The 26732-nt window shown below is 42.0% G+C and overlaps 1 protein-coding gene across 5 annotated transcripts in view; it reads left to right on the top strand.

The window, feature by feature from the left end:
- The window catches only part of RNF185 (ring finger protein 185), a 36060-nt gene that overhangs the window by 5399 nt on the left and 3929 nt on the right, over window positions 1-26732 (top strand). Inside the window, exons 2-9 of one of the 5 annotated variants that reach the window (XM_041728650.1) lie at window positions 1828-1994; window positions 5925-6004; window positions 12846-12896; window positions 15179-15401; window positions 19072-19090; window positions 21025-21137; window positions 22734-22788; window positions 26087-26204. In XM_041728650.1, the coding sequence (XP_041584584.1) occupies window positions 15226-15401; window positions 19072-19090; window positions 21025-21137; window positions 22734-22788; window positions 26087-26204 (481 nt within the window). In that variant the 5' untranslated portion in view covers window positions 1828-1994; window positions 5925-6004; window positions 12846-12896; window positions 15179-15225. The remainder of the gene's footprint in view (window positions 1-1827; window positions 1995-5924; window positions 6005-12845; window positions 12897-15178; window positions 15402-19071; window positions 19091-21024; window positions 21138-22733; window positions 22789-26086; window positions 26205-26732) is intronic. The other 4 variants (XM_041728649.1, XM_041728651.1, XM_041728648.1 and 1 more) reach the window with 4 other exon arrangements.

The raw sequence follows: 26732 nt of genomic DNA, 5'->3' as shown, positions 1-26732 counted from the left end.
TCCTGGAGACCCGGGATCGAGTCCCACATCAGGCTCCCGGTGCATGGAGCCTGCTTCTCCCTCTGCCTGTGTCTCTGCCTCTCTCTCTCTCTCTGTGACTATCATAAATAAAAAAAAAAATAAATAATAAAATAAAATAAAATAAAAATAAAAATTAAAACAGGCGAGCCTGGATGGCTCAGTTGGTTAAGCATCCAACTCTTGATTTCAGCTCAGGTCATAATCTCAGGTTGTGAGATCAAGTCCTACATTGGGCTCTGCAGTGGGTATGGAGCCTGCTTAAGAGTCTCTCTCCCTTGGGGTGCTCAGGTGACTCAGTGGGTTAAATATCTGCCTTCAGCTCAGGTCATAATCTCGGGGTTCTGGGATCCAGCCGCATCAGGCTCCCTATTCAGCGAGGAGTCTGCTCTGCCTCTCTCCCTCCTCCTTACTTGTGCTCTCTGCTCTCTCTCGTGTTCTCGCTCTCAAATAAATAATAAAATCTTAAAAAAAAAAAAAAAAAGATTGTTTCTTCCCCTCCCTCTCTTTAAAAAAAGTGTTTTTTTTTAAAGATCTTATTTATTTATTCATGAGAGAGAGAGAGAGGGAGACACGGAGGCACAGGCCGAGGGAGAAACAGGCAGTTTCTGCAAGGAGCCTGATGTGGGATTCCATCCCAGATCCCAGGATCGCACCCTGAGCTGATGGCAGACGCTCAACTGCTGAGTCATCCAGGAATCCCTAAAAAAAAAAATTTTTTTTTTTACAAAGAAAGCAGGTTCTTTAATTTTCAATGCTTTTAATGTTTTAAGTTACAGTAAACTAAACAAGTATTAATTTTACTTTTTTAATGGACTATACACGTATACCAATAAGAGTGTTTTTAATGTGATAATTTTTTTTAAGATTTTACTTATTTATTCATAGAGACGCACAGAGAGAGAGAGAGGCAGAGACAGGCAGAGGGAGAAGCAGGCTCCACGCAGGGAACCTGATATGGGACTCGATCTCAGGTCTCCAGAATCACACCCCGGGCTGCAGGCGGCACTAAACCACCGCGCCACTGGCGCTGCCCTAATGTGATAAATTTTTTAAAATTCACAACAGTTGCAATTTTTCCCATTGATCATTACCATTTTTTGTAGTTTCAGCTTGCATTTTTATTTTCTGTATTACTGTGCCAATTAAAGATTGTCTGCATTTTCCTCAAGCATTTTATTTGTTGGTAGAATTCACGCCCATAATTTTAAAATGTCATCCAAAATACAAAATCTTTACATTCAACTAAGAGGAATCATTCAAGAAGACTAATGCACACTATTCCCCTTTAACTTCAGACTTAATACCATATTAAGAACATTTCTATCATTAGGGTCCTGAAATATTAGAAAATATATATTTCCTTTTCCAAAGATTAGAAGGACTGGGGGTTGAGGAGTGAGATATGATAATCCTCATAATTAGGAACCAGATAGAGGCATATTCCTGAGAGCCATTAATTTAATCATTTAATCATTTAACAAGTATTTTGATAAAGTATATAGAAATTAAGATGGGAGACAGTATAAATAGCACAGATTTTTGTTACTGATTTAGAAATAAGGATTTAGCCAAATGCCAAACTTTAAAGATGCAGGGGAAAAGGTATATTTTTGGGGGAACAAATACTTCAAACAGGTGAGAGGAAATGTAATCTATGGTATGAATGGGGAGTTTAGCCTTAAAGAGCAGAGAGAGTTCATAGATGGCAATAAAGAGAGAAAAAAGGACAGATAGAGCCAAGTTGTCCAGTTTGGAATTAGGAAGATAAGGCAGTTCTCTCTCTCTCTCTCTCTTTTTTTTTTCCAGGGAAATACTAAGGTCATTAGTGAAAGTGAAGAGAAAGTAGGGGCTGTTTGTAACTGAAGGACTAAAAAGTTATGAAAGCCCTCATGAATTAATAAATTGGATTGACTCGGAAAATATGGAAAGATTGCTGGAAATTGCGAAGGGTCTTTTGAGGTCATAAATTCAAGGTAAAGTGATTTGCGCAAAATCTCCTCCTTCTTCCCTGTCTAGGCATACTCAGTTCTTTTAATATATCAGTAAATAGGAAGGTATTATTTTACTGGTTTACTTTTTTTATTTTTTTATTTTTTTTTAAGATTTTATTTATTTATTCATAGAGACACAGCTAGAGAGAGAGAGGCAGAGACACAGGCAGAGGGAGAAGCAGGCACCATGCAGGGAGCCTGATGTGGGGCTCCATCCCGGGTCTCCAGAATCACACCCTGGGCTGCAGGCGGCACCAAACCGCTGTGCCACCGGGGCTGCCCTGGTTTACATTTTTTAAAGTAAGTTTTTTGATGCAAGCTAACAGAGGGGAAGGAAATTATGGAGGTATGCATATGGATAAAAGGATGTACCATGAGATCTAAATAAGATAAAAAAGAAGTAAGGACTTGAAGAGTCTTTACATACAGTAGAAATGGGATAAAGTGAGCTAGCCATCCCAGGTATTTGAAGTCTTACCAAACTGAATAGTACTAAGAGGAAATTTGCTAGAATTTAGGAAGTGTGGTCAGATGATGAAACTATGGAAATACATGTTTTAATAGTTACTGACAAGTTTTAGAGCATGGCCACAGAAGTAGGTTGGTGAAATTAAGTAGAAAACAAGATCTTAGGGGAAAGCAAGTGGCTGGATCAGATACCAGACAGGTTATCTGGAGATACTGAACATACTCTTAAAAATAACTGGAAATGTGAAGAGAAGTGTAGTTAGGCAGATGCTAAAACAGAAATTAAAGGACATGACCAGCTCAGTCAAAGGAAATATGTGCAATATTAGATTAGATTTGGTAATCAGCTTGGTATCAATACATTGATAATCTATTGATAATAAATCCTGTTTAACACTTCATTCTTTAAAAAAAAAAACACTTCATTCTTTGAACTGATCTTTTAGTGTTTTTGTATCGTAAATTATGCAGTGTTGTATCAGGAGGTTGTAGAGCGGTATCTTTGCAGGTGTAAGGGGGGGCAGTTCTGCTAACCATCATTAAATTTTTCTTTGTTCACTCATCAACCTAGGGTTGGAACTATGTTGCAAAGAAGTGAGAGCTCTTCTTTTTTTTTTTTTTTTTTTTAAGATTTTGTTTATTCATGAGAGAGAGAGAGAGAGAGAGGCAGAGACAGGCAGAGGGAGAAGCAGGCTCCATGCAGGGAACTCGATGTGGGACTTGATCCCAGGTCTCCAGGGTCACATCCTGGGCTGAAGGCAACGCTAAACCACTGAGCCACCCAGGCTGCCCTGTGTCTCTGCTTCTTTCTCTCTCTGTGTCTGTCATGAATAAATAAATAAAAATTAAAAAAAAAATAAATTGGAGAGAGCCTTTATTACAGTTGCTTTATTTTCCTTCTTGTTCCTCCCCTACTGTGTATGTTTTTCATGGTTAGAACCATTCACTGCACATAGTTCTTTTTTTTTTTTTTTTAAGATTTTCTTTATTTATTCATGAGAGACAAAGAAAGAGAGGCAGAGACGCAGGCAGAGGGAGAAGCAGGCTCCATGCAGGGAGTCTGACGTGGCACTCGATCCCCGTTCTCCAGGGTCATGCCCTGGGCTGAAGGCAGCGCCAAACCGCTGAGCCACCCGGGCTGCCCTCACTGCACATAGTTCTATAGCTTGCTTTTTCCTGTTAGCATTTTTTCTTTTTTTTTTTTTTTTTTTTCCTGTTAGCATTTTTTCAAAAGATTAGTAATCTCTACACCCAGCATGGGGCTCTAACCCACAACCCCGAGATCAAGGGTCCCACACTCTGCCAGCTGAGCCAGCCAGAGGCCTGTCCTGTTACCATTTTCATGTTAATATCTCTGCACTTTTGCCTGCCTTTTCTGTAAGCATTATTTCTGATACATCTACTTAACGATTTGTTTATTCAATAAGTTAGTCTTATTGTGTAGATGTATATAATAATTACTCAGCATGTTCTTAGTGAGTGGATGTCTGGTTTTCTAATACAGAAGACAGTTTAAAAAAAAAACTTTCATTATGATAAAATACATATAACAGAAGTTACTATTTTAACCTTTTTTTTAAATTTTTATTTATTTATGATAGTCACACACACACAGAGAGAGAGAGAGAGGCAGAGACACAGGCAGAGGGAGAAGCAGGCTCCATGCACTGGGAGCCCGACGTGGGACTCGATCCCGGGTCTCCAGGATCGCACCCTGGCCAAAGACAGGCGCTAAACTGCCAGGGATCCCTTTTTAAGTGTACAGTTTAATGGCATTAAGTACATTTACACTGTTGTGCAACCATCACCACTATGTGTTTCCAAAGCTTTATCATTACCCTAAATTCTGTACCCAATAAACAATAACTTCCCATTCTCCCCTCATCCTAGTGCCTAGTAACCTCTAATTCACTTTCTATCTCTATGAATTTGTTGTAGATATTTTCTTTTTCTTTTTTTTAAGACAGTATTCACCCATTTTATTTGTCTTTATTTTTAAGTAGGCTCTATACTCAGTGTGGGATTTGAACTCATGACTCTGAGATCAAGAGTCACTTACTCCATCAACCGAGCCAGCCCAATTTTTTCCAATTTTTTTATTGTAGTAAAATACACATAAAGTTTATCATCTTAACCATTTTTAAGTGTCTTCAGGGGTATTAAGTACTTTTATACTGTTGTGCAACTATCACTACCATCCATCTCCATAACTCCTCGTTTTGCAAAACTGAAACTCTATGCCATTAAACAGTAACTCACTGTTCCTTCCTCTCCTCTACCCCTGGCAACCACAATTCTACTTTCTATCTCCATAATTTTGACTACTCTAAATAACTCATATGAGTGTAATCCTACAGTATTTTTTATGACTGGTTTATTTCAGTTAGCATAGTGTCCTCGGGATCCTTGGGTGGCCCAGTGGTTTAACGCCTGCCTTCAGCCCAGTGCGTGATCCTGGAGACCTGGGATCGAGTTCCGCACTGGGCTCCCTGCATGGAGCCTGCTTCTCCCTCTGCCTGTGTCTCTGCCCTTCTCTCTGTGTGTGTGTTCCCATGAATAAATAAATAAAATCTTAAAAAAAAAAAACCTCTTAGAAAGTTTTCTCCATAATTGGTTACATTTGTCATTCATTTTTTATACTGTACCTTCAGAATATTTTAGAGCTCTTTAGTTCAGGCTCAGGTAAAATCTGAATTAAAGAGATTTTATAGATTCTGTATTAATAAGGATTTATGACTACATGAAAACAAAAGCAAAACTCTTATTTTGAAAACTTTTCTGATAACAAAGGAAGAGCAGACAGTGATTCCATTCACAAGTGAGGACTCTGGCTTAGTGAGTGGCAGAGCTGAGATCAGACAAGGTCCTCTGGTTCCAGATTCTTCCTTTCAGTGTATTATATTAGAAATCCACAGTCCTTAACTGAGATCTGTCCAATCTGAGCATGTTTTCCTTAATACAATATTTTATGCAATTATATTTGTTTGAATTGAAATTGGCAGATCCCCATTGTTCATTGACATACATTTATCAAACATTTTACTTTGTGTCAGACACTGTTCTTGGGCTTTAGGAGGTGTCTGACTTAGAGTAAGCAATAGATAGTTTGATAATTTTTTTTTAAGATTTTATTTATTTATATGAGAGAGAGAGACAGAAAGACAGAGATAGCAAGAGAGAGCACAAGTGGGGAAGAGAGGGAGAAGCAGGCGCTCTCCACTGAGGAGGGAGACAGTGTGGGACTCCATTCCAGGACCCTGGGTTGATGACCTGAGCCAAAGGCAACCAACTGAGCCACCCAGGAGCCCCAAGTATGATGAATAATTAACACTCTGTGTCAGTAATTTTCTCTAATAGAGGGGATACCAATTTGGGAAAACCCAAACCTTTTCTGGTTGCAGATCCCTGATCTTTTTTTAAAATTTTCTTTTTCATTTGTTTCAGAATTTTGAGCAGTACTTAAGAAAAAAATGACTCTAAAATGGTTTTGTGATATTCCCAGTTCTGAAAAACATCACTAAAAGGTATTTTATTCTTTTAGGATACTGATTTCCACAATTTCAGTTGGCTAAATTGAATCATATCAAGTTGTATAGTTGTAAATACTCCTGGCTATCTGATCTATCAACCCACACACGTTTATGAGGTGTTCTTTAGTTGCCTGTCCCTGTGCTGAGTAAGGCACCTGGAAGCTGGGCCCAAGGACAAAGACACACAAACAGATCACTGAGGTGCTATCTGTTAAGCACGTTGACTTGGGAGTTGGGAAGCTTTGCCTCTGACTGGCTCTGGTACCTTGGTCAAATGACCTAACTACTCTAAGCCTTAATCTAACACCCCAGTGGATGCTAACAATGGCATAGTAGTATTTACTTCAAAGACAGGTTATAAAATTAAATGAAATAATTTATGTAAAAGGTACTGAGGGTTAGCTGACATTATTCATTTTTTTAGCTGACATTATTCATGATGATGATAAATATTAAAAATGACTCCTGATTTTTAAAATTTTGGGGGAAAATCTAATATTGCATGTATCAAACTAAGTGTGTCTCATTCTGGATTTTCTCATACACAGTTCTATTGTTTCACCTACTATGTCTTCAAAGAATGATCATCATTCAGAAAGGGATGTTGTGACTCATTCATTAAGCAGATTAACCAGGTACTTGCTGATTACATAGCTCTATAGGAAATTTAAAGAAGCAGTACACCTTCAGTCTACTTCGTGAGACCTGACAGTGAAGGGGAGATTAACATTTCTCAAGCACTTAACTCTGTTGGCACTGTGCTAGTACATTATTGTTTTATCTCTTCAACTTATAACTTATTTCTTTAACTTATCTCTTATAAACTATCCTGTGAGGAAGGTAATAGTTCCTTTTACACATAGGAGTAAAACAAAGATACAGAGAGAAAACATCTGAAGTTACTAAGTGGCAGAGCTGAGATTTGAACCCAAAACCATCAAACTCCTTTGCTATGCTAGTTTTGTTTTTTGTTTTTTTGTTCTTTAAGGAACCCACATGCCCCTGCCATGCTAGTTTTTAAGGACAAAAGTCCACACAAAGTTAAAGAACATTTTAAGATGGTGATATAAAGGATGATAAAAGGCAGTTCTTGGGTGACCCTTAAAAGCTTGTGCCAGCGATCATCCAAATTTTGGCTTCACCTTTTCTTATGAAACCTGGCAGTCTTTAAGGAAAAGCATTGAAGGGAAACCTGGGTGGCTTAGTTGGTTAAGTATCTGCTTCAGCTCAGATCATGATCCCAGAGTCCTGGGATTGAGCCCATTTCAGGCTCCCTGCTCATCAGGGAGTTGCTGCTCCCTTTGCCCCTCTCCCGGCTCATTTTCTCTCACTCTCTCTCTCAAATAAATAAAAAAAAAATTTTAAAGGAAAAGCTTTGAAATGTAAGCCAAAACAAAGAAAAACCCTTTTGATTCAGAAGTACCGGAAGAAAACATGAAAAAGTAGGAGCATCTGATCCCAGAGTCCCCACTCATATATGAAGGGCACAAGGACTTTAAGGCCTTTCTTCCTGCCTCAGTCCCAGCTCTTGCTGCCTTAACATGACCATATGTGTCCTGGGCTCCAGCCATGTTGAACCCAGCAAACACAGTAAATTGTCCATTTGTCCTATGTTCTGTGTTTCCCCAGCATGCCCTACAGTTATGTACTCTGTACATACTTCCATCAGCACTCAGCATGCTAGGCTACCTTTTTGTTTTACTTGTTTATGTCCCCCTTTAGTTGGAAACCCTTTATCTCTGTATCTTGAATGCTTTGCAAATAAGATCTTTTTTTTTTTTTTTTTTTTTTTTTTTTTGCAAATAAGATCTTTAATAAAATCTTTAAAGATGGGGTGCCTGGGCGGCTCAATTGGTTAAGCATCTGTCTGCCTTTGGCTCAGGTCATGATCTAAGTGTCCTGGGATCAAGCCCCTCATTGGGCTCCCTGCTCAGCGGGTAGCCTGCTTCTCCCTCTCCCTCTGCTCCTCTCTGCAGCTTGTGCCAAATAACTAACTTTTAAAAAATAATAAATCGGGACTCCTGGGTAGCTCAGTGATTGACTGTCTGCCTTCCGCTTAGGTCATGATCCTAGGGTCCTGGGATTGAGTCTCACATTGGGCTCCCCGCAGGGAGCCTGCTTCTTCCCTGTCTCTGTCTTCTGCTTCCCTCTCTGTGTCTCTCATGAATAAATAAATAAAACCTTAAAAAAAAAAAATCTTTGAAGGTAAAGGAGTGGTTGAGTGGTTGGTTGAACAGAGAGGTTTAAAGGGCACCATAGAAAAGGACCAATGCCACCCCAAAGGAAAAAGGCTAGTCTTCTCAGCTTCCTCTGTCCTTTTGGACTTGGAAGGCCATTCATGCCCATGGTCCTATATTTGAGGGCCAGGCCTCTGTGAGCTAGCCTAGGGACCTACCTAAACAACATTTAGACTCTAAAATTTTAGAGCCTGATTTCTTTCTTTTTTTTTTTTTAAAAAGAATTTATTTATTCATGAGAGATATGGCGGGGGGGAGGCGGGGGGGCAGAGACACAGGCAGAGGGAGATGCAGGCTCCATGCAGGGAGCCTGATGTGGGACTCGATCCCGGGTCTCTAGGATCACGCCCTGGACTGAAGGCGGTGCTAAACCGCTGAGCCACCCGGGCTACCCTAGAGGCTGATTTCTATGTGTTCCAAGTTCCAATCAACTTACTTAGATTTCTTCCCACTCCAACCTTCTGTGAGTGTGATGTAGATATTTCCAGAATGCAGCTCTCATCTCTACCTACATGTGGTCCAGCAGCAGCCTAATGAGCAGCACAGATAGGCTCAGGCAAGCTATAGTTCCTGTCAGAAAGCTTTTGTATGAACAAAGAGGTCCCCACAGGAACAAGAACTCTGCTGGATATCCTCTTCGATTGTGCCAGTTACTTATCACCGAAATTTCACGCAATCTTCATAACTAGGATTAACATTCTTAGGTGCCTCAGCATACCCTGGTCCAGGGATTCTTAGAGTTTAAAGGGCAGAGAAGGCAGATTTTGAATACCTGCAATTCTCTAGAACCTGAAAACTAAACACAAGAATGCTACGAAGAGATTTCTTCATGAGGTCAAGTTCCCCAGTATTTCCTGAAGGGATATGCAACTTTTATGTTCTCTCCCTTGCTCAGTTCCTGTGAGGTAGACCAGGCCAGCCCTGGGAAGGTAATAGGAGTGGGGATGCTGGGTCAGTTAATTTCAGCTTCCAGGCTCTGTATTCCTAAGGGATCATTAGATATTACAAATCTGCTTTAGTCCCAGCACCACATCTGCCACCCTGGACATGTCAAATTTAGGAATGTTTTTTGAAACTAGATATGAATTTGTTTATTTTACATTTTTTTTTAAAATTTTTATTTATTTATGATAGTCACAGAGAGAGAGAGAGGCAGAGACATAGGCAGAGGGAGAAGCAGGCTCCATGCACCGGGAGCCCGACGTGGGATTCGATCCTGGGTCTCCAGGATCGCGCCCTGGGCCAAAGGCAGGCGCTAAACCGCCGCGCCACCCAGGGATCCCGAATTTGTTTATTTTAATGGTCAGCTCTGTCTTAGATGGACCAAGTACTAGCTGGTTTGAGATCTCAGCAGACTTGTCCTCCATCCCCCAAGTTTATCTGACCTCTTCATAGTTTCTGTGTACTGTAGCTGGGGGTTGTGTATTTTAAAAGACAGACCGTGAGGTCACTGTCCCTCCCAAACTCTGTGCTGTGTCATATTGCTTTGTGCTTTTGGTAGAGTCCTTCCCTATTTGAGAGCTTGGTTTCCAAAACTTCATCAAAGAATCAGCTGGAGTGGAAGGTAGGGACACTTATTTGAAAATACAGATTCTTGGACACTATCCAGATTGAAATTCTATTTAAATCACTGAGGCGGGGGGGTCTAGGAACCAGATTTATGGGAGGGTGCCTTGTTTAGGAAAAACAGGAGAGTTTGATGGAACCCCTTGTTAAGAATTCTTATCATTATTCATGTTTCTTTCTTAGCTCCTGTTCTAGATTCCAGAGTCTCAACTTGGCCATTACTCTTCTTTGACTTCCCTCTGTACACAGCTGGTAGCCCCAAGCCTTAAATGTAGTCGGTACTAGAGATCTGTTGATTGAATGCATAAATGCATGCTTCATACACACTTCAATGAACAGAAATTGTAGTTACAGCATTGCATAATAAACTTGAGGGAAAACAAAGTCCAGGTATTTAATTTTGTAAAGCTACATGTTAAAGGGTAACATGTAAGAGTAAAAAGAGTGCCAGTGTTGTGTTGAAAAGTCTGAATTTGGCACTGGATGATGGCCTGGCCTTGGACAAGTCCTCTGACCTCCTTAGCCTGATGTCCTCTTCTGTAAAATGGAGTAAGGATCAGAGTGGTAATAGATGTGAATGTGCTTGAAAGGCACAAAGTAATCAGGAGTGAAAAATGGTCAGAGTAGGGATAGGGGCACAGAACCAACCACAACAAGGTTGCTGTGTGGTTAGGTTGAAGTTCATAGTCCCTGACAGGACCAGGAGAAAGTTTTAGTAGGATGACAGCTCAGGCATGCTCTGAGTCTCCTTCCCTTTTATTCTCTCCACTTCCCGAGCCAACCAGGGCCCTCTGTCCTCTGAGCCTCTTTCCCACTCCTGCTGGGCCTAGGAGGCTGTGACCACATTCTCTTGTTTACAGGTGTTCAGTATACAGTCCCCAGGGAAGGTTGCTCATCTCTGCCATACTGCCTTGGGGTGGTGAGGTTCCTGTGCATGAGGGTAGGGAGGAGGTGAGAGGAGAAGCCTCCAAAAATAAGTGTGTGGCCCTGTGGCCCAGGATGTGTTGCAAAGAAGGGTTTGTGAGCAACTGGTCTGGAAGTTGACCAAACCAGTCACACGTGCATGCACCCACTCACTCAGCAAATATTTCTGTGCCTACTAGGAGGAAGCTTTAGAGCCTGAGTAGGTACCACGAGGTCAGTCTACTAAGAATTAGAACAAGAGTTATGCAGTTTGCTTAGAGTTGGGATGTGCAGGCCTGTCCCAGTGCCTAAACTGCTGCAACCCTGCTACTGTCTGCAAACTGAGCTGTCCTGTTACTGTCCCTTGACCATTCCCATCCCAGCACCTGCCTTGATGATGACCCTCCCCTTAAGCCTTGTATCCCTTAGGAGTATGAGCCATGCAGAGCCTTGTTGGGTCCAAAGAGTAGAGAGGGTAATGAGCCAGGGTAAGGGGTGTCTATGTACATCTCCCCAGTAGCAGCAGCCCCTTCCTACCTTGGACCCTCCGGGTCACTGTATTATCTCAAAGGACCACCTTTGCAGCCCTGAGGCATGACACCCTCACTTTTCAGATGAAAAAAGGGATTGTAGCCATCAAGTTATCAGAGTGGTGGAGTCAGGACTTGAACTCAGAGCTTTTCAGGATTGGGGAAAACTGGAACATTGGGGAATTTTTTTTTTTTAAGGATTATATTTACTTATTTGAGAGACAAAATGAATGAGAGAGCACATGAACAGGGGCAGAGGGAGAGGGAGAAGCAGATTCCCCTGCTGAGCAGGGAGCCCAACATGGCATTCAATCCTGGGATCATGACCTGAGCTGAAGACAGACTCTTGACCAACTGAGCCACTCAGGCACCCCAGAAGTTTTTTTTTTTTAATGCACTCTTGCCATTTTTTCTAATTTCAAAATTAATACATGTAAAAATGTTAGTTTTGTAAATGGGGAGGACTTAGAAAATATGTTACTACTTCTAAGCCCCCAACAATACAGGTAGTCACTCTTAACAGTTTGGTATGTTTTTCCACATTTTAAAAAACATTTTCTAATACTTATATTTCATTATTGTAGTAATTATAATATTATACATGCATTTTACAATTTCTTTTTTTAAGCGTTATTTTAAAAGTAATACCTGCTTGTCATAAAATTTGAAAATAGGATAAGAATATAAAATTCAAAGTTCCCCAGCCTCTAATTCTAGAAATAATTATTGATAGTTTAGTGTGTGCCTTCTAGACATTTTCTTTGCCTTTGTGTGTGTGTGTGTATTCTTTTATATATTTTGTTTTTACCCAAATGCAGGCACATACTCTTTTGCAACCTAACCTTTTTTAAAAATTCCTTTTATTATGGAAATTTACAAGCACACACAAAAATAAGCTAATGGAATAAACCCCCATTCATCATCCATTTCCAGCAGCCATCACCTTCCCTGTTTTGTCTTTTCTCTCCATTTTCACCCCCACCCCCCAGAAGTATTTTTTTTTTTTAAATTTTTATTTATTTATGATAGTCACACAGAGAGAGAGAGAGAGGCAGAGACACAGGCAGAGGGAGAAGCAGGCTCCATGCACCGGGAGCCCGATGTGGGATTCGATCCCGGGTCTCCAGGATCGCGCCCTGGGCCAAAGACAAGCGCCAAACCGCTGCGCCACCCAGGGATCCCCCCCAGAAGTATTTTAAAGCAAATCCCAAACATCATTCCTTCATAAATATTTTTTTTTTCCTTCATAAATATTTAAGTCTATATTTCTAGGGGCACCTGGGTGGCTCAGTCAGTTAAGTGTCTGCCTTCAGTCAGGTCATGATCCCAGGACCTACATAAAGCCGTATACCGGGCTCCCTGCTCAGTGGGGGGTCTGATTCTACTCCCTGTGCCTCTTCCCTCTGCTCATGTGTGGCCTTTCTCTCTCTTTCAAATAAATAAAGTCTTTTTTAAAAGGTATGTATTTCTAGCAGTTGAGTATTTTTTAAATTATGCAATGCCATAATCATAATAAAATTAACAGTAATTCCTTAATGTCAACTAATACCCAGGCTAAATCTAATTTTTGACAGTCATCTCACAAATGTCTTTTTATAGGTCGTTTGTTTGAACCTGGTTCCAGTGAGATCCACACACTTCCAGTGGTTGGTATGTCTCAAGTCTCAATTTAGAACTCCATGTTCTATATTATGCTATTTATTTTTTGGAGAACTTGGATTATTTGTCGTAAAAGGTCCCACATTCTGGATTTGCTGATTGCCTCCTGGAGTTGTTAAACATGTGCTTCTGTGCCCCATATTTTCTGTAAATAGGTAATTTATTTTGGAGACATGATTAGAGTTTATGTTTTAAGAGTGCTTCATTGTTAGTGATATGTACTTCCTATTGCATCACATCAGGAGACTATCATTAAGATTGATCAGTGAACCCAACTTTATGATTGTCTTTCCACTTCTCTACACACAGTCCTTAATTTTAAAAGATAAACATATTTTAAAGAAGCTCACACAGGTCAGGTACTTGGGCCAGAATGACATGTGAAGGCCATAACATGGCCCCAAGAAGCAGACTCCATCCTAAGGAGAAGAGAACAGTTGTATGTGGAGAGAAGGAAGCACTGGGTCAGGGAGAGAAGGTCTTGGAACTGAGGCCAGTGAGGCACTGGTGCTGCCAGCAGCCAGCTGCCCTTCTGGGACATTATGTAAAATGATGTAACTGAGTGAAAAAGTGGCAGTGAGCCGGTCTCCTTTCCCTGCTCAAGTCACTGAGCTACTGTTGTGGTGAGAGATGCTTGTGAGTCCAGAGTTCTAAGTTGGTGGTGTGTTGAAAGGCTTCTTAGTCTGAGAAGACTGGCTTTTTGGTCCTTACATCTTCAAACTTTGGAAGCTGGAATCAGAGCAGTCTTGGTGCTCCAGTGGTGAGTCTCACACTTGTGGTAGGGCCACCTTCCTTGGAAAGAATGGATGAGAATACTTGGAGCAGCACAGTCTCAGAGCTGGATCAGGACAACTAAAAGACCATGTAGTTCAGTGCTTCAGTTTACAGATGAGAAAACTGTGGCCCACAGAGGAGAAGGGAGATTCCCAAAACACCTGGCAAGCTGGAGGCTCAACTGAAGCCAACATCCAAGCTGCTGGTTCTCTGGCTATGATAATCAGCCAGCATCTCCTAGGAATTTCTAAGATGGTGAGGGTGGCCAAAGCAAGCTCTTGACAGATTCTTTTTTTTTTTTTTAAAGATTTTATTTATTTATTCATGACAGACACACACAGAGAGAGAGAGAGAGAGAGAGAGAGAGAGAGAAAGAGAGAGAGGGGGGCAGAGACACAGGCAGAGGAAGAAGCAGGCTCCACGCAGGAAGCCCGACATGGGACTCGATCCCGGGTCTCCAGGATCAGGTCCTGAGCCGAAGGCAGCATTAAACTGCTGCACCACCCAGGCTGCCCTCTTGACAGATTCTTAATCTGTACCCAGAATTTCTGGGTACCTTCCTGTTAGTCTTCCCTTCCTTCTTGTTCAGCTCCTGGCAGGTTCTTTGATTTGGAGGCAATATCTCCCAGCATTTGGTAGCCAGCCTGATCTGTGGTGGTATAGTGATTTGAATACAGACTGGGTGTCAGAGTTCCAGTCTCAGCTCCACAGTAGTCAGTTAAAGGACAGGTCTTGGGCTGCAGTTTTCTAAAGAGATTGGATCAGATCAAGTTTGCCCAAAGCATTATAAATGTGCCAAATGATTTCAGTGTGAGGATAAACAGCTTTTCTGTCATTATATTTGTATTTATCTTTCACTTATGGTAACTAATACTGGTTTTCTGTGTACAGCAGTGCCATAAACCTCCTCTTTAAATGTATTGAGGTCAAAAAGTTAATAGATTTAGACCAAATAAGGTAGATGGTATTCTAACCTGGTAGGAGGGGGAATGTAGAAGATTGCGGTATGGAAGACATTGAGCTGAGTGACTTGTCTGGTTCTTAGCTTCCTAGCCTTTCATAGTTACACTTATATTCTGACATATACCAGTCACAACCTTCTGGTCTAAGATTCACTCACCAATATAGAGGCAGTCCAAAGTTAGAGAATGGCTTGTGAACATTTAATTTTATTGAGCACATATTACCTGGATTGGTTATCCTGGGAGAATGTAAAGACATGTGAGAAAGGGTCTCAGTTCCTTTGGAGAGCCATCTGGTTGGAGCTTGCTCTGTATTTGTGCATTGTGTTTGTGTGTGATATTTTAGGCTGTGTTCATGAAAGTTTTTCAGTCATTGCTCTCTGAGTAGTGCCTCATGAGTGTCATCCTCTGCAAAGTCTGTTTGAGAGTTCAATCATAATCTGAACTTCTGGAGCTGAGAGAAGATGGGGATACTGCCATGGAAGCCGGGGAGAGTGGGCTGGAGAAACAGGCAATCAAGGGCTCTCTGCCTTTCAGGATTTTTCTGGGGAGAATCTTCAGTCAGAGTTTGCTGACAGCCAAGGATGGCGAGCAAGGGGCCCTCGGCCTCTGCATCCCCTGAGAACTCCAGTGCAGGAGGGCCCAGCGGTAGCAGCAATGGTGCTGGTGAGAGTGGAGGGCAGGACAGCACCTTCGAGTGCAACATCTGCCTGGACACAGCCAAGGACGCCGTCATCAGCCTGTGTGGCCACCTCTTCTGGTCAGTATTCCTGCCACCACCCCAGAAGACACAGCCAGGTTTAGAAAGCCTGTGTCCTAGGCAGCTTTGGAACACGGAGTTTCCTACCCACTTTAGGCCTCCTGATACAATCAGGCCCAAGAGCCAGAAGACCTGGGTTCTTATCCCAGTTCTGTTGCTGATGAGCTGAGTGACCTTGGGCAAATCCTGTCCTCACTCTGGACTCTGTACCCCCGCGTCTAATGTGAAAATATTCACCACTTAGTGAGCGATTACTATTTGCCACTTGCTGTGCTGAACAAAGAGGCACTATGTACAGTGGATATACTGTGGTACGCTGTATGGCAAGGACAGCAGAGCCAGACTTCCTTGTTCTGAATCCTGAATCTGCTACTTCCCTACTGGATGACCTTGGGCAAGGTGCTTATACACGCTCTGTCTCATTTTACAGGGTTGTTTGTGAGCAGTCAAGTGACTCAAAATACATAAAAAGCTTAGAGGAGAACATAGCACACACTGAATACTATGTGTTAGCGATGATCCTGATAATTGTTTCTATATTTTATGTGTATCAAAATGAAGTGGCAGCGTTAGTTTCATTCAGTCCTCCATCATTATTGAATAGTCCCTCCTGGTTCTGAGGTTCTGGGTAAATGTTGAGATTTTATTCCTCTCCCTTGATTTTGAGCTGGGCCTTGAAGGGTAAATTGAGGTAAGTGGAGGGGTAAGAATGACAGATAAGGAAAAGAGTATGTGCCCCCCAAGGCAGGCATTCTCTACGGATAGACCTGTGCACTCTTGGATATGAGATTTTGAGACCCCAACACTGCTGTGTACTTCACAGAACGCCCTGGGTGGGGAGGTTGAGAAGTGTTAGGGGTTAAGTGAGGGTTAGGCCAGATTATCAAACCCAGATTTGACTGAGTAGGACATAAAGCTATGGGATATTTTTGATCAGGGAAGTGGTATGAAGAAAGGGTCATTTAAGCAGTATTTATTAAGGGAGTTTAAGATAAGATAGAGATAAATTTATTGAATAAATAGAATGGGACAGGTTTTTTTTGGCAGCTCTTGCCCTAATCATTAAGTTTGTTGTTTTTTTTAAGATTTTGTTTATTTATTCATGAGAGACCCAGAGATAGAGAGGCCGAAAGACAGGCAGAGGGAGAAGCAGGCTCCGTGCAGGGAGCCTGACGTGGAACTCGATCACAGGTCTCCAGGATCACACCCTGGGCCAAAGGCAGGTGCTAAACCACTGAGCCACCCAGGCTGCCCCTAATCATTAAGTTTTATGCAGAAACTGTTGTTTCCTAGAAATTGGAGATTCTCCAGGGCATTATAAAACCAAGATTTGGGGACACCCAGGTGGCTCAATGGTTGAGCATTGGCCTTTGGCACTGGGCCTAGTCCTGGGGTCCTGGGATAGAGTCCCACATTGGGCTCCCACTGAGGAGCCTACTTCTCCCTCTGCCTGTGTTTCTCTGCCTCTCTTTCTGTGTGTCTCATGAATAAATAAAATCTTTAAAAAACAAAACAGAAGAAGCCCAAGACTTGAAAATAAGTGACGAAATTAAGAATTAAATCAAGGTGCCATTAGAGAGAACACAGACTCTAATATGAAACAGATGCTTCCTATTAGAATGTTTTATCCCTGGGACAATCTGCCAGCCTTTCTGTACCTCAGTTTCCTCATCTGTAAAATGGAGATAATTATATTTTGTCATAGGTTAATAATGATCTTCCAGTGACATTAACCAATGGAAATCTAGTCAGCCACAGCCTGGCACACAATAGTTGCTTAATAAATGGAGATGATCGGGATCCCTGGGTGGCGCAGCGGTTTGGCGCCGGTCTTTGGCCCAGGGCGCGATCCTGGAGACCCGGGATCGAATCCCACGTCGGGCTCCCGGTGCATGGAGCCTGCTTCTCCCTCTGCCTATGTCTCTGCCTCTCTCTCTCTCTCTCTGTGACTATCATAAATTAAAAAAAAAAAAAAAAAAAATTAAAAAAAAAAATGGAGGTGATCACCACCTTTATTATAATTGTGAGCCTCTCCCTAAAAGAAAGTCATCTCCACTTCTTCCCGATAACCTTTGAGGGAAGTTGCCAGTGGAGATCTGCCATGATTTGGGGTACTCTGGGCTCAGTTTGGAATGGCAAGGTCAATGTGGAAGTCAGATGTCAGAGGTGTCTCTTACATCCAGGGGGATTGCATGTCTGGATGGTGAGGCTAAACTGTGGCTCAGAAACTGGGAAAGGAATTAGCCTGAGTCCAAATTTTACTCACCTAGAGGAGTCATGTTATGAGGGACATAAACCATGTCCCTCGCTGTCCATGTCCACATTTTCCACTGTCCTCACACATAGGAGGTGTTCATTGGATATTTGTTAGTTGGATGAAAAAGTCAAGAGAGAAAAAGTGAAAAATCTAGAGTTGAGTAATTTTTCCTTCAATTCTGTAAATGTCATTTTTTGCACCTAGTGCTAGGTGATAGAAGGGACAATAAACAGGAAATCAGGAGACTGACTTTTTAGTCCTGGTGCCATAGGCAAGTCATTTCGTGCTTCTGAGTTTGGTTTCCTCATTTGAAAATTGAGAAACTGGACAGCATTTCATTATAGTACAACTCGTTAAACTGAAGGTAGCCCTTTCTGCCAAACAGTATCCTCATCCTTTTCATTACTTAAAGATATTTTTTATAGTAAACTTGAACTTTTAAACTACTTCCTGCCAGCCTGAAGATTTTTTTTAAAGGTTTTATTTTTTTATTCATGAGAAATACAGAGAGAGAGGCAGAGACAAAGACCAGAGGGAGAAGCAGGCTTCCTCCGGGGGTCTGATGGGGGACTTGATCCCGGGACTCTGGGATCATGACCTGAGGCAAAGGCAGATGCTCAACCACGGAGCCACCCAGGTGTCCCAGCCTGAAGATTTTCTTTTTTTTTTTTTTTAAAGATTTGCATTTTCGACAGGCTTCTCAGTGATTTTTTTTTAATTTTTTTATTGATTTATGATAGTCGAAGAGAGAGAGAGAGAGAGAGAGAGGCAGAGACACAGGCAGAGGGAGAAGCAGGCTCCATGCACCCGGAGCCCGATGTGGGATTCGATCCCGGGTCTCCAGGATCGCGCCCTGGGCCAAAGGCAGGCGCCAAACCGCTGCGCCACCCAGGGATCCCCCTGAAGATTTTCTTAAACCAGATCCAGAACCATGAATTGTGAGCCTTAGGAGGCTATGAACATACTTTCAGTAGAGTCTAAAATGGTATGTGTATATATGTGTGCATGTGTGTATGAGAATGCCCCCATGAATTTTTCTGCACAGAAGGTCTTTAGCTTTTATTGGATTCCTTCAGGGCTACCACCCCTCAAAGGTTGACTTGTAGAGAAGCTGGGTTAGGGATGGTCTGAGACCTGGGGGTTCTTTACAAGTAGGATCCCAGGGTTAGAAACTGGGATCTTGTCTCTATTGCCTAATTTTTCCTGTGAGTTTAGCCCAGTCTTTTCTAATTTCTGATACTAGTGATTTCCCTCCCCATAGACTCTCAGTGGGGTTGCACTGCTTCACAGTTCCACCCTGTGTTCCTGTTTTTGTGCTCCCACCCTCAATGTTTCTGCTAATGAAAGCATTTTTCTTCCTTTACCCCCATTCTCTTTCTCCTTGATGACTGGTTGCCCTGGGGACTCTGGCAGTTGGCCATGTTTACATCAGGTAAGATGCATTTCATTTTACTTTGCCTTTCATCAGCTATGGTTGCACAAGACACCCCTAGTCTCAGGAGACTACTGTCAGAAGCTGCAATCTCCCCTGTCTGTGGGCTCATTTGCTTGTTTTACCCCCACCCCTCTTTATACACCTGTCCCCTGATAGGCACTTGCTGAAAACAAGGGGTCAGTGGGATGGTCCTGACTCTGTTACCGATGGACTTTGTGGCTTTAGTAGGCCACACCTCTCTGGCTCACAGTTCCCCATCTGTAGATTGAGTTGGAGTTGATAGTATGTTAGATTTTTATTTTTGAGATTCTGCCTCTACAAAAAAGAACCTCCTATCATATCAACTGTTTCCCTGACCCTTAAATAAGGTCTTGAAAATGTTAGGAACGGGAAAATTTTCTTGGTATCAACAGAGAGCTTTTATGAGAGGGGGAAGATGTCTGTTTTCCCAGCTTTAGATTATTATGAAAGCCAGTCAGTTAAGTATTCACCAAGACCCAGGCACATGCTTGGTGAAACAGCAGGGTCTGGCATTCACAGCTGGCTGTGAAAGTCACTGTGAGCTGACTGTTTGCAAGGTTATTGACAAAAGAGCCCCATACTAGTAGGTGGCTTAGGAATGTATGGGGAAGACAGACGTTCCAGAACTCTAGAGCCTCAAAGTCTAGGGCGGAGAAAGCTGCAGGGGAAACAAGAAAGGGGTTCCCACTACATTCAGGGCTGTGCATTCTGACTACAGCAAAACTTGGTACATTTATAAATTTGTCTGCTGGAAATTTATAAAAAGAACATAACACATAAATTGTGAAGCTTTCAACAGTAGGATAAAGGAAATGGGATACAAAAATCATTAAATGCTGCTTTCTCCTTGGCCCTGAAATCCTAGATTCACATTTATAAAATAAACTTTTTATCATTGGGTCTAAACATGCAATTTATGTTCTAAGATAAATGCTGAGAAAAATTATACATGTATTAAATTATTCAAAGATACTATAGATAACATGGTTTTATCATTCTTTTGTTTTAGAGAAAGTTAAGCAGAATATTTTTTAACCAGTGAACGAGCCTGGGAAGCCCAAAACAGAATTCTGTGTTTTTAATATTGAAAGAAAATAGTTGAATGTAAAAATCAATGAAAGTACATTAGAAACTTTAAGCAAATTTAGATAATAGCAAAATCTATCTTTTAGCACATAGTAAATCACCAGAAAATGGTGAGGTTATTATGTCCAAATGCTGATATCTGGGATACAAAGTGGTTGAAGAAACGCTGTAAAAATGAGAAATCACAGAAAGAAAAATTTGCCTGCCAGTGTAATACAGTTGATCTGTTGGGGAAGGCAGAGATTTAAGGTTCATTATATCAGCATTCACGGCCTAAACTGAGGCTGAGTCTGTCAGACCCATTGACACTGCTACAGACTTGCAGTGCCTTCCTGCTGTGTTGCTGAGGCCCCTTGACTTAATGAAACATGAAGAAGTCTTTAATTATGAGGTGTTTAAAAGCAATTTTGAGGGGCAGCCCGAGTGGCTTAGCGGTTTAGCACCTGCCTTTGGCCCAAGGCATGATCCCGGAGACCCGGGATCGAGATCCATGTCAGGTTCCCTGCATGGAGCCTGCTTCTCCCTCTGCCTGTGTCTCTGCCTCTGTGTGTGTGTGTGTGTCTCTCATGAATAAATAAATAAAATCTTTAAAAAAAAAAAAAACCACCAACCCCCCCCCAAAAAAATAAAAGCAATTATGATTTCACCAGTAGTAAATATTTATTGAGTACCAGGAGCAGGAATCAGAGAGTTGGGTTCCTTGAAGTATTCCCTACTGGTGCTGGTGTTTCCAGTTTGAGGTGTCTGGTCCATGTTTTTCTTCTGGCTGTGACCACTCTGTAGTGAGCTTATATCATTCATGCATTTTTCTCTCCTGTTTTCAGTGGTTGGAGACCAGACCTAACAGACAGGTGTGTCCAGTTTGCAAAGCTGGCATCAGCCGAGATAAAGTCATCCCGCTCTATGGCAGGGGCAGCACTGGGCAGCAGGACCCCAGGTGAGGCCTTGGGGCACCTCTCACATCCACTCCTCCCTTTGGACATGAATTCACTTCTATTCATCACCTTCTCACCCCACCCTTTACTTAGTGCTTACACACCCTCATTTTGAGGCAGTTGGGATCCAGATGGGAGTCCTTTAGGAAGGGAAGGAAGCCAAGTTGTTCCTCACTGGGCTGTAATGCAGATATCCACTGAGCTTCTACCAGCAAGCAGGCAATGTGTTAGGTAGTGCACAAGATACCACAATTTTAAGAGTGCAGAATGCTTTGAAGGAGCAGCTTGGGAAGCAGAGTGTCCAGAAGAAGAGTCTGCAAGGAAGGGAGTTGCTGCAGCAGTGATATATAAAGTACAGAGGGAGGAGAGGACAGGAGGCTGAGAGGCTTTGTGGAGTTTGAGGTATGAGTGGGTCTGTCATTCACTAAACACAAGTTTTGAGAGCTCTTCATGGTCTGGTGCACACATGCACACATATGCATGTGCTCACACACCCCAAATTCCCCAGCAATGTCTCGTACTTTCTCTTAACCCCACCCCAGCATATCCTGCACACAGACATACTGGATTTCTCTTAAGGGAACTTACCCTTTCACAATTTATGAGCCTTTGTATTTGTTTTCCCTCTGCCTCCTCTACCCTCCCCAGTCCTGCTCACATCCTCCTCCTCCACTAATTTCTATCCATCTTTAATGAGCAGCTGTGAAGTTACCTTCTCCTTAAAGTGGTCCACTTTAGTTAGTTGCTCTCACTCATGCTTCCACCTTATGTAGTTGATACCTCTCTTCAGGAATTCCCTTCCCACACTGTATTGTGATTGGTTGTAACCCCCTTCAAATCAGAAACACCTCAAGAGTAGGGTCCGTCACAGTCTTAGTATTTGTAGTGTCCTGCCTATTGCATAATGGGTAACAAGCTTCAGTCCAGTATATTGGGGATGAGTGACAGAAGGGGATAAGATGCAGAGGCAGGGCAGCCTGGGTGGCTCAGCCGTTTGGCGCTGCCTTCGGCCCAGGTCCTGGTCCTGGAGTCCCGGGATCGAGTCCTGCATCGGGCTCCCTGCGTGGAGCCTGCCTCTCCCTCTCCCTGTGCCTTTGCCTCTCTCTCTCTCTCTCTGGGTCTCTCATGAATAAATAAATAAAATCTTAAAAAAAAAAAAGACCCAGAGGCCAAAAAACAAAGTGTAGAGTACTTACCAAGGAAATAGTGAGGGGTAAAGCTGAAGTTAATTGGGGCATATCAGAGAGATCCTGAATCTCAGCCCTCTTTGCTGACAGGCCATTCTCTATTTCAGTTTGGATTTGGGATTTTTAACCCAGTGACCCCTGGACATAGGTCCAGAGAAGATGTCTGGCTAGCATTCATAATCAGTCTTGGCCAAGCTCCTGTGAGAGAAGTCGACAGTGTATAGTGCAATGTAATGAACATCTGAGATTTTCTCCCTGCTTTTCTATATAGTTGGAAAAACAATTGCAAGTAGAATGAAGATTAAGATTTGGTTTAATTTGGTGTAAGTTCACATGTGGGCAAGTCAGGGCAACCTGACTCTGTTGGTGAAGAGCATTATGATTATTTATTTTACAATGTTTCTGTTTCAGAGAGAAGACCCCTCCCCGCCCTCAAGGACAGAGGCCAGAGCCAGAGAACAGAGGGGTGAGGAACATTCTAGAAGCAGCTTCTAGAATGGCTTTAGGAGTTTCCCTCTTGGCCTTACGTTTTTTCTCCTTGATTATTAAAAGTAAAGGAAAAATTGTGAAATACACAAAGGAAAAGAAGGGGGAAATCACTTATAATCACACCATCTGAAGATAACTACTGGAAATATTTTGGTCTGTTTTTTTGTTGTTCTATAATTATGTATACACACATAAAAGTTTTATAGATCCGTTTACGTGTATGTATTTTATAGATGCATATACATATGTTCTTGTTTATTTTTTATAATACTTGTCTCTTGTTTTTTAACTCTTGTTTTTAAAATTTCATTCCTTCTATATTAAGTGCCTTCTGTATGCTGGGCATTATTCTAGGCACTGATGATAGATCAGTAAACATAGCAAAGATCCCTGCCCTTAATGGAGTTTATATTAGAGATGGGGAGACTTTTAATGATATATCGTGAGATTTTACATGCCAGTAATACTTTATTTAAAGGCTGTTTAATGTTCAGTTGTATAAACTTAACATTATTTGATCATTTGTTGGACATTTAGCTGTTTCCCTTTTTCTTTTTTTTTTTTTTTTTTTTTTTTTTTTTTTTATTTATCTACGATAGTCACAGAGACAGAGAGAGAGAGAGGCAGAGACACAGGCAGAGGGAGAAGCAGGCTCCATGCACTGGGAGCCTGATGTGGGATTCGATCCCGGGTCTCCAGGATCACGCCCTGGGCCAAAGGCAGGCGCCAAACCGCTGCGCCACCCAGGGATCCCATGTTTCCCTTTTTCTTATTTTAAAAATACTCTGTTGAACTTAGAGATATCTTTTTGAACAGGTACATGGTTGTTTTACTAGGATAAATTCTTAGAAGAATCGGTAGCTCAAAAAATTTGCTCATTTATTTTATTTTATTTTTTAAAGATTTTATTTATTCATGAGAGACACAGAGAGAGAGAGAGAGAGAGAGAGAGGCAGAGACACAGGCAGAGGGAGAAGCAGGCTCCATGCAGGGAGCCCGACGTGGGACTCGATCCTGGGTCTCCAGGATCACACCTTGGGCTGAAGGCAGCGCTAAACCGCTAAGCCACCCGGGCTGCCCAAATTTGCTCATTTAAATCCGATGTTACTGTTAAAATTTTCTTGTTAAAATATTAAAGAAATTATAATAGCAAAACATTTATCCACATTACTGGAATCCCCAAACAAGTATATGTTCTCCAGATTAAAATATTAAAAATTTTGAGGGAAAATACTTATATCTGTATCTTGTCTACATACCTATATATTGTCCTGAGCATACTTATGACCATAGTGTTCAGTTTTGTCTGATAATTTCGTCACAAGAGTTTTTCAGTTCTGCACAGAATTAAGAGCATGAGTTTTTGGATCATATTGACCTAGTTTTTGTTCTAAATTCTCTCTCCTTGACTACCAGGTGACATTACTTTAACTTTCCTAGGCTCTGTTTCTCAACAGAGTCTTCACCTCCTACCTCAAGAAGCCAAGGCCCTGGCCTTAATGACAGTGGTGTGTAGTTCTAGTGTATACAAATACTCGCAGCCACCAGTGATGCTTTCCTGCCTGCTTTGCCCCAGCAAATGTGAGGACTTGTGGAATTGTATAGAGGTTGCTGAAACAGAGACCAGAGGGTCAGTCCGCAGGATTGCACTCATTGAAGTGGCAGCTCCTGATGAAACAGTTGCACCTTCCTGGGTAAGGCAGCCTCAGTCCCAGGAGCCCTCAGACTCAACCATGCTGGGTCTGAGTAGGAGGCATCTCTGCACTGAGAAGATGGAAAACTGATTATTTTTCTTCTCTATAGGCTTGCCCTCTTGTTAATATATGCTGTTAGGCTTTATAGGTAGTGCCATTTGTAGCTGGATGCTAGGCTGCTTGGTATGGGATAGGGAACAGCTATTTTCATGACTTGGAAAAGACTCACAAATGAAGGCCAGTCATCTCTTTGTGGAGAGCAGTTGACCCCATGCATTTTCTTTTTTTTTTTTTTAATCATTTGTTCCAAAGATCAATCTAGAGATGTAGGGGCGGAGAGAAAATTTTTTGTAAGAAAGAGCATAGGTTTTCGGATCATATTGACCTAATTTCTGATCTGAACTCTGCCCCTTCTACTAGCTGTGCAACTTTGGTCAAGATAGAAAAAAGTTTGTTTATTCACAGTGTTATAATTCCTACTGAGTCTTTTCATATGAAAGATGATGCCTTATAGAACATGTTAGAGGAGGGGAAAGCTGAGGTTGATATACCAAACTGCTGGCAGTGACTATGGGAGAGTGTGGCCATGGAATGGTGAATAAGGAGACCTCTGGGGCTGGGCGGGGAAGAGACCTCTGACTTAATATGTTAATTAATCTTCTAATGTGTAAGTTTCTTATAACAAGCGTATATACTTTTTTATAATCAGATAAAAAAGTGTTTTTATGTTTTTTAAACTCTTTGTAAAAGTATTAAAAGAAAACTGAGGGAAAATACTTACCTGTCTATATCATATTCCCATACCTACATGTCAGCATGTACCACAGTTGTGACCATAGTGTCCAGTTTTGTCTGGGGACCTTTGGTCACCAGAGTTTTTCTGTGTTGCTGCATAGTCAGCATCATGGTCTTTAGAGAGTGTGTGTATCAAGATTTTGATCATGACCTCCATTGTTGGTTAATTAGAGTTCCACTTTTTTTGCTATTACCAATAATGTACAGCTTGTTCTGATGTTCCCTTGTAATTGGGTGGAGGAGTTGTTGCCAGTTTTGTTATAAAGCATGTAGAAAATTTTACTGATTAGTGTGGGATTCTGGGAAAAAATCTGGTGCTCCAAGAGCCCTGACTTGCATCAGCAGATTGTTTTACTTTGGGCCAGAGCCAGTCCTTTCTGGCATTCACAGCTCCTTAGCTGGGACCCCTTGAAGGCTAGAAGGGCAGAGGAGCCACCAGGGTTTCTCTGCCTTGTACTCTAAATGGGAAGAAAAGATGTCCTGGGATGCCTGGGTGGCTCAGCAGTTGAGCGTCTGCCTTAGGGTCAGGGCATGATCCCGGACTTCTGGGATCAAGTGCTGCATCGGGCTCCCTGCAGGGAGCCTGCTTCTCCCTCTGCTGATGTTTCTGCCTCTCTCTGTGTCTCTCGTGAATAAATAAATCTTTAAAAAAAAAAAAAAAAAAGATGCTCCCCCTTGGAAACAGCAGAGGGTAGGGAGGAGAGGCAGGTGCCACTTGCAGGTGGCATGTTTGACAGGTGTGGGAGAAACATGCTTGTTCTTCTGAATTGTATTTCTTGCATACAGGGATTTCAAGGATTTGGATTTGGAGATGGTGGCTTCCAAATGTCTTTTGGAATTGGGGCATTTCCCTTTGGGATATTTGCCACAGCATTTAACATAAATGATGGGCGGCCTCCTCCAGGTAAGACCCCGCTTCCTTAGTATTTCTACTTGAAAGCTCCTTGGAATTCATTAGTATTAATATGACAATTATAGATAATTGTCACTGCTTGGTCAGTCAGCCTTTTCGAAACGTGAAGTCTTTTCACATTACTGGTAGTCATGATAATGTATCTTGCCCACTTAATGTTAGGCATGTTCAAAGTGCTTGTCATCACAAACGGGATTCTCACCACAAGCCTTATGGGATGGGTGTGCATTTAGCTCTGTTTTACAAATCAGAAAATGCTCAGTGTGTTTCACAAGATTTACTCTGTGCATATAAAATAAAATAGAATAAAATGATTCTTTTATTTTAGAATCTGAAGAAAAGCCTAGTCCTGTGCATGTACCATTTGGGGGCAAGGAGGAGTGAGGCAACTCACCAGGATCCAAAGCCTCTTTATTCTGTGGCTTGTCTGTCCAGCTTCCCTTAGGATACATGTGGGGCTGATCATAAGCCCCACCCTTTTGGGAACCCTTTCTCCCTTCTAGGTCTGTTACCTGCTGC

Source organism: Vulpes lagopus, chromosome 14, assembly GCF_018345385.1.
Source record: "Vulpes lagopus strain Blue_001 chromosome 14, ASM1834538v1, whole genome shotgun sequence".
Lineage (NCBI taxonomy): Eukaryota > Metazoa > Chordata > Mammalia > Carnivora > Canidae > Vulpes > Vulpes lagopus.
Note: the sequence above shows the minus strand (reverse complement) of the source record. Positions and strands in the feature narration are given on the sequence as shown.